We start from the raw sequence: 12,524 nt of genomic DNA on the forward strand, positions 1-12,524 counted from the left end.
AGGATACTTTGGATAATGGATAGGATCCTCTTTACATTAGAATGCATGGAATACAACATATCTCGCAGCAGCCTCCATCACACGTAGGACATGCTATGCAACCGGTCTGGACGGTCAACTTGATAGATTACTGATCGAGGAGGTTGAGCTGATCATTGACGACAGCACCTTGCTGATTGATGATGTCAGCGCGGTATATGTGCTGGGTGGTCTTGTTCAGACAGTATTGTTCAAGTTAGCGGGTAAACCCGTAGTATAGGATCGAACAGGTGCGAATGACATATCGAAGTCTCTTGGTGGGTAGGAGAGTATTGAGGGACCGATGGAGTGATGCGAAGGGGATTCAGGGGTGGCAAGTTGGGCATTGGGGTATTAGGAGATTGTTCACAGAAGCAATAACACAGTTGAAAGTAGTAGATTGACAAAATAATGTGCCCATGGTCAAGAAATAAGCAAAGTACCTCGAGTACGGTTAACGGTACAGAAAGCTGAGGATCCATCTTCTGCTGGGGCAAAGGCCCGAGCCGCACCCCATCCCATCAGATCGCGTACCAGATATGAGATCAGATAAGGGACCGACGTAGGGCTACGCTAATATTTCTATCTCATATTATTTCCTACCTTACCGGGCTTCCCGCCGTCATTTTCTCTGCCTACTCTTGTGCAGTCTCTCCGCAACCTTTCCTCCCACTAGTTAGAAAGGAGAGAGTTAGTACTCCATCCTTCGCCTTCGACGTGCTTGTCTAGCCTCCGGAATCGGAGAGTCAGACCAAGCTGCCTAATTCAAAGGCGGATAAAACGGCGATTTTATATCTAAGGATGTAACGTAGATGGCTAATTGATCACGGAATAGATGGACGAGGTTAGGAGATTACGAAGCCCACCGACGATCTTATCTTATCTGATGGAGTCGGTGACTCCACCCATGCGTGCCATGCACTCCATGTCACATGCAGAACCAGGGATAGAAATTACATGTAAAACCAGCCTTTGTATGTAGGCTGGTGAGATTTTCCCCCCTCAGAAGTACCAAAATAACCAGTTTTGAAATTTACAAGGCAATGTAGCCACATTTTCACCATTATTTTCAAATTAAAAACTCAGAGAGAGTTCTTTAGAATTCCCTCTTGCTCTTGGACCCCAAAATTTGATTCTAATAAGCTGCGGGGTTGCGTGATTTGGAATTGAAGTCGTGGTAGTTTTTTCATATAACTCATCAAGTTCAACACACAATTTAACCACAACGCAACGGGGATTTGGAGCTCTAAATTAGCAGGATCGGTTATCCAGGCTTTAGTATTCTTCTTATTTTTTAAAAATTATATTATTTCGAAGCTGGCGTTGAGCTGTTTGGAGTTGAAGTTGAAATATGGTGGTTTTGATACCTCTGAGGGGGGAAAATCTCACCAGCCTTGTATGTAACAATTGGAAATGTAACGTAAATTAGCAATTTTTTGTATTACTGTGACATTTACAGCTAGTCCCAATGCGGTTAAAATTAATGCCTTATTATCTATCTCAGTCTAGTTTATTGATACCTTGATGCCTCAGGTAGAGGTAATTTATCCTGAATTTGGCGAGTTGGTCGGCTTGGTCCATTCCTCACAGAAATTCCCTGGGCCCATCAAAACGCGCCTGTAAACTTGGCATGCAACGGAAATATTTTGGAGCGAACTATACTAGCTGAATACCTCCGTTGGCGCGGCCCTTTTTTCAGCTACGAAGTCCTGACTCTCATCCTGTCTCTTCAGATCGACAATCCTTTCATGCATTCCGTATAGAACATTGACACGCAAAAGAGCTAGGACGCTGCTACCAGGTGGCAGTTGGGGTTGCGAGTTGTCAGCAGTAGAATCATTTTTTCCAGATACGCTGTTATATATTGTCCATAATGACTGCCCAACACGATCCGACTCTGCCCGACGAGGAACACGCGCCGCTTCTCTGCGAGGGGGATCGGGTTCAAAACCATGGCGCCATTCTGGATGCATATGGATCTGGGGAGGTCGACAATGCCGAAGAAGGTGGTCTCGCATCCCCTGACTTGAAAGAGCCGAGTACTTTGAAATTGATCGTGATCATGGGCAGCATATGGGTTGGCGTTTTCCTTGGTGCTCTCGGTAGAACTCTCTGCCCAATCCTTTTAATATCCGAACTTCGCTAATATAGTTCTAGATGCCACGGTCATTGCGACTCTCAGCGCCCCTATTTCCACTTCGTTCCATTCCTTCACCCTCGTATCCTGGCTCGCATCCTCGTATCTCATCTCCAATGCGGCCCTCCAGCCCCTTTCCGGCCGCCTCACCGACATCTTCGGCCGTCGGTCCGGCCTAATCTTCTCCAACGTCTTCTTCGGGGCCGGGAATCTGATCTGCGGTCTTGCCAGCTCTGAAGCCGCCATGATCTTTGGCCGCGTCATCGCCGGAATGGGAGGCGGAGGCCTGTTTGCCATCAGCACGTTCGTCGCTTCGGACTTGATTCCGCTTCGCCAGCGCGGCCTCTGGCAAGGCTTTGGGAATGTGTGCTATGGCCTTGGCGCGGGTCTCGGAGGCGTGTTCGGTGGGTGGATTAACGATCGCTGGGGATGGCGGTGGGCGTTTCTTATCCAAGTGCCTTGTGTTGCAGTCTCGGGCGTCCTGGTCGCTTTTACGGTCAATATCCCGGTGAAGGAGAATAATCTCTCTAGAATTCGCCGCGTCGATTTTCTTGGGGCGATGACGCTGGTCGTGTCGTTGACCCTTCTCCTTCTCGGTCTCAACTCGGGTGGCAACATCGTGCCCTGGACCCATCCCCTGGTTTTGACCGCGTTGCCACTCTCTTTGGTGTTCCTCGTGGCATTTATATTTGTGGAGGACCGAGTCCCCGAACCTATCATACCTACACGTCTTCTAACGCGTCGAGCGGTCTGGGCTCCATGTGTTGTCAATTGGCTTCAGACGATGGCTGTCTTCGCGGTTGTGTTCTACATTCCAATCTACTTTCAAATCCGCGGCCTCAGTGCGACTCAATCAGGAGCAAGGATGATTCCCCAGGCGCTTGGCGCTGCTATTGGATCCCTGGGCTCTGGATTGATCATGCGAGCGACAGGACGCTACTACTACTTGAACCTCGTTACTCAAGCCTTATTTTTGGCCGGTTTTGCACTTATCGCGATAACCTTCGACCAGGACACCCCCGATGCCCCCCCCTATATCTACATCCTTATGGTCGGAATTGGATATGGAGGGATGCTGACCATCACACTTCTTGCACTGATCAGTGCGGAGGATCATAAGCATCACTCGGTCATTACTTCCGCGTCGTATGCATTCAGAAGCACTGGCTCGACTCTCGGAATCGCGATCGCCAGCGGCGTTTTCCAAAACCTGCTGAAGTCGGGCCTCTGGAAGAGATTCGGTGATCGAGAGAATGCGGGAGAGATCATAGGGCGGGTGCGAGATTCCATTGATGAAATTCGTCATCTGCCTCCTGGATGGCAGAAAGGCGTACTAGAGGTTTACATGGCGAGTTTCAAAGGTGTTTGGTGGACCATGTTCGGTCTTGCAGTTTTGAGTGCACTCTGCAGTCTCCTCATGAAAGAGCACGTTTTGCATAATACCCTAGCGAGGGATTAATATCACTCGGGGCTGCATCTCCAGGCACATAAAACCAACGTTGGGCCTAGATATAGGATTAGAGCGATCTATACTATATCGACTTTTAGCCAATTCGCGAGCTTAGTCAAGCTTCACCACGCTGCCTGTAACATCGTTGGTCGTGCTAGGCGGCAACTTCCCTGCTCCAGCGATCAACAAATACCGCGGATCCTGCTGGAACACCAACAACGACCTCGTGTAAGACTTGCCCTCCGGCGTGGCCACTTTCTCCCATGCGTCCTCGGCCCCCAGCGCTTTGTTGATGAAGATCTCCGTCCTCGTTCCGCACGACACAACGATCGTACCATGCTTGCCGCCGACCGGCGTCCACACGACGTACGGCGAGCCATCCGGCACGGTCCCGTCCTTGGAGACGATGGGATGGTGGGGCGCGTCGTTGAACTTCTCGGGGTTCTTGGAGAGGCGGTAGAAGACGGGGAAGCTGTAGTTCGGTTCGGTGGGGTTGGGGCCGCCTCCATACTCGTATACGTAGATGTATTGACCTGATATAGTGAGCGGAGTGAGAGGAACACTTCCTTAGGGACTTACCGTTGGGCAGATACGCGACGGTCGGCATTCCTGGGCGGTCGGTATAGGTTGGGTACGCGACATCAGTAACAGGAGGACCCCAGTTGATCAAGTCCGACGACGTCTGATGGGAAAGCTTCTGACCATACGTGGCGTTATCGCGCTGGTCCGCATAATAATAAATGAGCTTCTTCTGGTATGTCATCAAGAATGGCTCCCCTGTCAACGATCAGCTTCGAACTTTCGAGATTGCAACGATTCGGAATGAAATCTCGGCAATATGGCTCTTGTCACTTACACACTGGAGTTTCTCCCTGTCATCCGGCTGTCAGTCCTCGTGGATGCTAGAAGGGGTCTAAGTCCACTTACATTGTTCGGAATCGCCACTCCTCCCTTCGCTACATGAGACACAAACTCCCACGTCCGCCCCCAATCTTTGGATGCGTACAACTCAAGCTATCCAGCATGTTAGCTACTAATAACCCATCCTTAGGGATAATCTTACCTGCGTTGACGACAGATCCATCGGAATCGCCGACCCAGCAAGCAGCAGCGTCCCCTTCTTAAACCCCCCAATCGTCTCCGGAAGCAGATACAAAAACGGCTGATATCGCAGCCCAACCCCCAGCTCCGTGTCCTGCACGCGGGCGATCTCCGCCCACGTCTCGCCGCTGTCGGCCGATCGGTAGATGGGGAAGTGCACTAACGGCGGCTCGGGGCTGTAGTTCTCCCAGGTGGCGAGAAGGTCGTTGTTCGGGAGCTGGACGGTCCGCGCGTACAGGACGTGCGGGTCGGTGTAGTTGCGCGGCGGGCTGTGGATCACGACGCTGGAGAGCTCGTGGGGTCGGGTTTGGGGTCGCGGAGGGGATTGGGCGTCCACGGGGGTTGAGACAGCCGTGGAGATGATGGCGGCGGCGGCGACGAGCCACGCTTTGATGGGGAGGGACAACATGTTGATCGCGGAAACGAGGTAGTGCGGATGTCGTAGCTCTGCACCGTGACTTCAGATTCTTCGCGATGTGGAGATCAGTCCATGATAATTTATATTCGGCGCTTTCCGCCCTCTTTTCCCCTGCACGCATCATTGCTATATGCCTCGCATTGGCAACCAGGTTTTCATATATCTAGCCTGTTCCCCGGAAACCCGAATTTAACCATTCGCTATGGTACTTGTCCTCCACCAATGGCGAGACCGTTCCCGTTCGCAGATCCCTGACTAGGATTGATGAAGCCAATTAGACAAGACATGTCGTATGACCCGACGGGCATTTCTCGCAGGTCGCTTCGATCTTTGAGGGAAAATTAGAGAAGTTTAATGCCTTTGCATTGGAGATGCTGAGGATTGCGGTATTCCAAGCCGGAGAATTGCAAACTGTTGGATGACTGTCTTCGGTAACTCGGTAAGCATCCTGGCTCAGCCAATATACCCATCGACAGGCCATCCCTATTCCCTGATCGAAAATATTCCAAGCTGAATATTATAAGAATATTATAAGATCTCGAAAATGTGTAGGACAGGTACAGTTTTCTACCTGTTTTGGTTCCTTCCTTTTCATGCTCCATGGTATGACTGAAACATGTTTGGCCAACGCTTCGCCAGCGTCATGCGGATGAGCTGTGGAGTGGTTTATAAATCGTGGCTGGTGGTGTTATGTGATCTATTCTTGAAGTTGGCATTGAAGGGGACGAACGTGAAACTTGCATTAGTCAAACTTTGTTCGATATTCTTTTGCTCCCCTATAGATCATATCCAACATTCGTATCATACATCAAGTCGACACCGTCAGTCCTCATCCCAAACCGTTGTATTTGGAACTTTAGCAGGTTATTTGGTTCCAGTGCATTGCATCCGTGCAAGTTTCTAGATGGCATAAATCACAGTCTCGAGTGCAAGTAGGGTCCCAGCCACCTTGAGTCAATGACTGTTGTGCCCAAAAGAGTGGGATGTGTTCAGGTAGCATTAAGTAAAATTCTATACCCGGACCTGGGAGCTGCTTTTCTCAAGACTAGGAGCGAACCGAGCAACAATAGCACGACCAACCCTAATGCTTGGCTCGTCCAGAATCCTCGTGCCCAGCTCCGCAAGGAGCATAGTCAACGGAAAAATAAACGCCTGCGAGACCAAAAACCCGGTCGAAAATCCAATAGGCCCGGCATCCGGGATCGCCAGCTTATAGTCGAACCAGGTCCTAATATCGCCCGGGACTCTGCCAAACATGCGCTCGATACGGTCGCCGACCGTCCATAGGAAAGGGATGTGGAGGAGATAGAGGGAAAAGCTGATCCGTCCCAGATATTTCAGCCATCGGGTGGTGAAGAAGGACTGCAACCATTTGAGTCTGAGGACGGCGTAGACGAGGAGAATGGCGCCGGGGGTGTTCCAGAAGCGCCAATACTCGTCTTTGAAATACATCGCTGGAATGAGCATCGTCATGTAATACCACCCGGGCGTGTTGTAGGAAAGCTCCGGATCGTCGTGTTTATCAGACGGTTGACACACAATCCACCAAGCCAAAACGAACAGCACGTTATAAACCACGTTTGTCACTCGGTTCGAGAAGCGCTTGATCAAAACACGGTCGATGCCATCCAGATCGTTGATGGCGAGAGCCACGCCACCCATAAAGCAGGACATCGACCACTGCTTGATGAACAAGAAGATGATACCGGTGATGCTGAAAAGGCTCATCCGATATCGTGGGACAAACGCTGTCACTGCGAGCATTGAATACACTAGCAGGGAGCCTGTGAATTCAATAGGCATCGTCCAAGCCGGCGGATCGTACGGATACCACTGCGTAAATGACCCATGCTTGATGAACGGATTCATCAGCAAAGCGGTTTCATATACCCAGTTCCTGAGCTCCAGAAGAAGACTGTCTTGCGGCACCGGCCATTCCAAGACAGGCGCCAGTCCAAATGGCAGGTGCATGATGAAAACAAACGAAAGCGCTATGGTGAGCGCTGGGATATACAGCCGAAACGGGCGGCGAATAACCGCAGAAAGCAGCCGGCGATGTGCTGCAGCTGTGTCCCCATCGCGAATGAGTCGAAGGGGACCGGCACTGAGCACATAGCCTGAGAGGACGAAGAAGATCGCAACGGCGGCATTGCCACCGTTGAAAAAGATGCGGAGGAAGGGGAAGGTGGCAAACGCTGTTCGGCCGTGATATCCAAAGCCTTCATGGAGGATGTCATGTGAGCTATACCATGAGGGGTGTTGATGGCTCATGTAGACCAGGAAACAGGCGAGACCGCGTAGTCCATCGAGAAATGCAGTAGCCCGAGCCGGCGGTTTGGGTGCCGGTATGCTTGGTTCATCTTCCGTGGAAAGTAGCAGATTTTCGTTTTCAGAGTGGTCTTGGAGACCCTCATCTTCGACAGCCCATTCCAGTTCTATATCGTCCACCCATTGCTCTTCTATGTCATCCGGGTGTGAAACCATCTGAGCTGATGAATCAGGGCAACCGATCGTTAACGTCAACACTCCCCACGTAGCAACATTGCTGGCCTCGTGATGGTGTTTGCGACGAAAATATGTCTGTAAATGTGTAATTTCTTGTCGAGGACACGAAACAACTCACAAACCACGATCCAAGATCGCAAGGTTAAACGTATCAAAGTTCCAGCCATCCGCAATCTGCATGTGATTACGTTAGTCCGGATCTGGGCTAGTGACGCCCCTGAACAGGGGATTGCAGATTAAATAATCCACATTTGTTGATCGTTTTGGCGTGTCAATCAATCACAGAAACAATCGGTAACTGTCGCACGTGATGTGCTAAAATGGTTGGGAGTGAGATGCTGTTGTTCCAGCAGCGAAGTTGTTGTATTGTGTAAGTTGTGTGTAAGTTGTGTGTAAGTTGTGTGTTCTAGCTGAATGCCTGGTCCCCCGGCCCTACAGATATACGAGAGTCACGGCAAGATTATTAATGCAGTTTGTAGCCTTGGACTCCTAGAGCTCATGCCTTGGCCTGCGACAGTAACCTATCAGAGGTAGTGAGATGCTTGTATTCGGTCAGAAGTACATAGTTTACCTTGGAGGGTATATATATACCCAGGCTTATGTAATCTTATGTAATCTACAAGAGGCGGTGACTAAGTAATAGTCGCGGATTTCCGACAACATGTTACTTTGGAAGTTTGGATAATTACCGAAGACCGCGGGCATAATATAGCATTACAGTAGTCAAATGAAGTTCCCAGCTTTCTCGAAGACGTCTTGAGAATCTGGCAATGCTAAATGTAAGGGTCTCACTGTAGGAAATCTCCAATCGTGAGGCAAACATTGAATTGTTGCTATGAAGGAGGAATCTATCTAAAGTGTGCAAGGCGTTATGTCCTGATGCTGCAGAGCAAACAGCAGGGCGCATACCGGGGTTTATGTAATCGTCTATTGACTGTTAGTATCCCGTTACGGCTGCAAACGGTAAAAATTAGCACTTGGCTACTTAACGGATGCTTACCATGTAAACGTCAGACCATATAAGCGCTTGACTAGGTTAGGCGTTTGGTTATTTTACGGTATGTGTAAATACCGGTTGTTCAACGGTTTGTGAACGGTTTGTTAAGGAATAGTGGGCCCTAGTGGCTGCCAATAGGATCTCCTCAATTTTAATGCCTGACAGCCTGAGGCGCTCAAAATACACATGATTTTCAGCGTCACGTGCCTCATTGCCGATGTTCTCCCAGCCTTGGTCTAACATGCCTTGCCTGGTGCTACCCCCATGCACTCCTCCCATACCAACACGATGCTCCACCAGCCACACCACGAGTTCCATGCCACTAGTTACAGTGGCCAGCAAGCCCCCATTGTTACATAAACTGGATCCTCGAGTCGACATACATCACGGTGCGAGAGGCGTTGTCGAGCGTAAGCTGAGCATTGTTCTCTGTAATCGGGACAACGTATAACTGGCGTCCGGTGATCGAGGGGAGGCCGACGAGGGTCTGCTCTTCGCTGAGCTCGAAGAGGGGATAATTAAAGACGCGATCTTGACGTAACGGTTCGAATGGAACGGCGGGAGTAATGAGGAAGAATATGCGGCAGTTATCTAGGGATATTAGCAGTAAACTCGGGCCAAGAGGGAGGCTGCTTACCTTTCAGGGCCTCATGGATAAAGATCTGGTCGATACGACCAAGCATACCACTGTCATACTCTACGTAATGGCCACGGCTTAGAGTGATACGCTGCTCAGATCTCCTATAAGCAGAAGGTCAGCCTGTCTTACCCATTAAATGCCACTGCATAGTACTTACATCTCCCCCTCCCGGCGCGGCTCCCTCCAGACAAACGATACCTTCTTCCACCAACGAAGTCGACGGGTGCCAGGATGGTTGACAGGCATCTTGTAGTCGGCACTATACGACCGGAAAAGTTTGGCGCGAAACCCGGCGGAGAACTTAGAGACAGACACTGGGAGCTGGAGTGTCTGCTCTACGTACTTGTTAGGAATCCGACCAAGCACAGACGGTTGACGATGCGTATCGTCCTCCCTGGTAGCCAGGGAGATATCATGGTCTGCGTCCAACTCCCCAGCTCCGGTAGCTCCAGGGACCACTTGGAGCTGAGCGATCGTAGCGTGAGGCATCAGGGAGGTAAACAACTGGGGACAACGTACACGGAGGTTTTGGAACTGGGCACTAAGGGCGGGATGCGTGACCTGGAAACTCCCATGGAGTAAGAAGCGGAGCGTCATGGTAAAGCTCTCAATTTCAAGGAGATCCTTCTCAGGGTGCTTCTTATTCGTCCTAAGGATGTTCTTCTTATAGGATCGATGCTTCAGCTCACCACCAAGAGCATGGACGTTAGAGACGAGTGCATACTGGTCCTGTACCAGTGGGTAGTGAAGGGCAGCATGGACATTGGGGCGACTGATATTGTTCCTGTATCCCGCCGCCTTGTTTTTGGTCGACGCAGCCTCTTTCTTGGTGATGGCTACTGGAGTTGTAGAGGCAGTAATGATAGACATAGGGGTCTGCGTTGGCTGCGTCGACGAACCTGGCTCAACGGATCCTGTACGAGAACCAACACGAGAGAATGCCCTGGTCTGAATTGCCGCAGCACGAGAGGCCACTTCGCAGAGCCGTTGGAACATAGAGCGAGACGCCGTAATCTCCATATGTAGGGATGCGCGCTCCGCGGTAGTCAGATAGGCGGCGGAGAGGAGAGTATTTACCTTTGCCACTGATGCAACAGCCTTGACCAGAATAGTAACGATATGGTCATTGGTAGGGAGCTTGGGGTTTTCCACAGCGGCCAGCTCAAGGACCTCGGTGCTAAAGACAATATGTGCCTCCTGGAGAAAGGTCGGCTTGATATGCGAGGCACGCAGCCAAAGGCGGAAGAGAACGGGTATAATAACAGACCAGCGAGCGTGCTCTTGGAGCGTATAGGAGCCGATATAAAATAGCGGCGACTGAATGCGGTTCCATCCTGGTGGAAATGGGAACGAGCGTACTTTCTGCGTATATCCAATAGCCGCTTGGGGGGTTAGTACTTGGTCAAGTATAGCCAAGTGTAACAGCTCCGTAATACCACCTGCTTCGGAGTGCGCCATATCACCAGGGCAATCAATATTAATAGGATTGCAAGGGGCCAGCTTCTTCAAGGCAGGGAATTCGACACGCATGCCGTTGGCTCTGGCGAATGCCTCGTGGTGCGTCTTTTGCCAGACCGAATCCATATGCTGGCGTTGACGCATGACTTCGAAATGGTACCGACCACTGTGGACGATATTAAAGTCCAGGTTGCCTCGTCGAGGAGCGTCGATGGTACAGAAACGGCAGTTGAAATTTGCGGTCGGCCCCAGGAACCCTCCATTTAGCTGTTGCTGCGGCATATCACCGATGAATGCAAGGAAGGGAATACATACGAAGTATGTCTTGCCGTTGATATCCATATCAACGCCCCTATCCAGTCTTTGCATCAACTCTAGGGCGTCGACGACGTCGTCAAAGTTGCTACCGTGAGGGCCCAAAGTCAGTGGAAATACATTGGCCGGAATATTCCGCTCGGCTTGGACAAGGCAGGCCAGGAGAAGATAGAAGCCCATAATAGTACGGTGCATGTTACGGAAGAGCCCGAAGCCATCGAGATACCCAAGGATAGGTACAGACAAGATATCCGTCCCCCTAGGCCTATTCCGCTTTGCGAAATTGCTGACGAAATATTCTCGCCCATAGACCTCAAGCTCAAGTTCGCCGCGGATCGGGTGGGTCTTAAAGATAGGCCGGATACCTGTATTCTGGTTATAGACCCGACGTACAATATGCTCGTTTGGAGAGAGGCTGTCTGTTGATCGATCGCTAGGGAGTTGTACAGAGCTCCTGAAGGCATAGTCGAAATAGACAGTAATGTCTGTTAGGCGCTCAATCAATTCTTCGGGGACAACGTCGATAGTATCATCTAGCATAATGAATTCGCGGGAGTGAGGAGGCGGGTCGAGAGTAAGATTTTGGTACGTTGGGCGAGAGAGGAACTGGTTTATTAGCTGAAACCGCTGGACCTTGAGGACAATCGAACCCTCTGGGCTACTATGCTCGCGATATGTGCGGAAATCCCTTCCAAAAGCCACGATTTGGCCAAGATGCGGCTTTTGCGTCATCGTCTGACAGAGACACTGTGTATCGTTGCATTTGAAACGGACGAGATCCGAAGGAAAAACTGGCTCGGTCGTATTTGGATAGTAGCCGTACTGACCAGAAGAGCAACGGATTGACGACGCCCAGGCAATAGATTCCCAGAGCTCTTTAGGCGAGTCGACGAACCTAGCCATCCCAAAGAACATATTTGAGCGTAGCTCGGTGTTCAAGATTGTCCTAAAGAGCTCGAACGGGTTAAAGAAGTAGAGGTTCTCTGCATGCGTTCGTAAACCGGCCTCAGCCTCCCCACGGCGGCCACTCGGGAGCTTGTTAGCACTGAGGGTAATCGGTTTAGAGCGGATTTCGAGGAGGGGCAGTTGTTCGTTCACTTGTTTCTTTATAGTATCAACCCTTTTAGGGAGCTTGCTGATCTCTTTATTGCTAGTAAGGTTCAGAACCTCAACGAGCGCCTTATACTGGGACCGAGGGACACCGTACTGCTGTACCCATGTGCCCATTGCAAGGGCGAAGTCAGTCATTGGCTGGGTGGCAATCCTGCGTGGCAGAGGTAGAGAGGTATCTGAAGGAATGAAATACTTGGAGTTGGCAGCGAAGGGGTGAGGAGCTTCTTGGGTAACTTGACTTGTCTCCGTGTTAGCCACCGTCTGACTACTAATAGTAGCGGTCTCTTCATCGGATTCGATATCGTTAGCAACAGGCGTTAAATCCTCGATATCCTCTGCCGGGAACTGGTATTCAGCAAGTTCACGACGGTC

General features: G+C 50.6%; 4 protein-coding genes across 4 annotated transcripts; 1 reads left to right on the forward strand and 3 right to left on the reverse strand.

Moving 5' to 3' along the window:
* Positions 1-1,891: 1,891 nt before the first annotated feature.
* On the forward strand, positions 1,892-3,614 carry P152DRAFT_484835 (MFS multidrug transporter; the record flags this gene model as incomplete). Its single annotated transcript, XM_033682027.1, has 2 exons — positions 1,892-2,120; positions 2,176-3,614. The coding sequence occupies 2 exons, from the start codon at positions 1,892-1,894 to the stop codon at positions 3,612-3,614; spliced, it is 1,668 nt and encodes a 555-aa protein (XP_033530949.1).
* A 102-nt stretch (positions 3,615-3,716) lies between these two features.
* On the reverse strand, positions 3,717-5,559 carry P152DRAFT_494968 (exo-arabinanase abnx-penicillium chrysogenum; the record flags this gene model as incomplete). Its single annotated transcript, XM_033682229.1, has 5 exons — positions 4,669-5,559; positions 4,533-4,619; positions 4,462-4,477; positions 4,185-4,382; positions 3,717-4,138 (listed from the first exon to the last, which is right to left on the reverse strand). Exons 1-5 carry the CDS (start codon positions 5,113-5,115, stop codon positions 3,717-3,719), a joined length of 1,170 nt encoding a protein of 389 aa, XP_033530950.1. The 5' UTR covers positions 5,116-5,559.
* A 335-nt stretch (positions 5,560-5,894) lies between these two features.
* P152DRAFT_484837 (membrane protein acetyltransferase-like protein) lies at positions 5,895-8,020 on the reverse strand. Its single transcript, XM_033682028.1, has one exon. It carries the CDS (start codon positions 7,606-7,608, stop codon positions 6,136-6,138), a length of 1,473 nt encoding a protein of 490 aa, XP_033530951.1. The 5' UTR covers positions 7,609-8,020; the 3' UTR covers positions 5,895-6,135.
* Positions 8,021-9,123: 1,103 nt separating this feature from the next.
* On the reverse strand, positions 9,124-11,695 carry P152DRAFT_461731 (uncharacterized protein). The gene is made up of 3 exons (XM_033680190.1): positions 11,350-11,695; positions 9,454-11,275; positions 9,124-9,380 (listed from the first exon to the last, which is right to left on the reverse strand). Exons 2-3 carry the CDS (start codon positions 11,232-11,234, stop codon positions 9,368-9,370), a joined length of 1,794 nt encoding a protein of 597 aa, XP_033530952.1. The 5' UTR covers positions 11,235-11,275; positions 11,350-11,695; the 3' UTR covers positions 9,124-9,367.
* Between the last annotated feature and the right edge of the window lie 829 nt (positions 11,696-12,524).

This window comes from Eremomyces bilateralis (assembly GCF_010015585.1).
Source record: "Eremomyces bilateralis CBS 781.70 unplaced genomic scaffold P152scaffold_26, whole genome shotgun sequence".
Taxonomy (NCBI): domain Eukaryota; kingdom Fungi; phylum Ascomycota; class Dothideomycetes; order Eremomycetales; family Eremomycetaceae; genus Eremomyces; species Eremomyces bilateralis.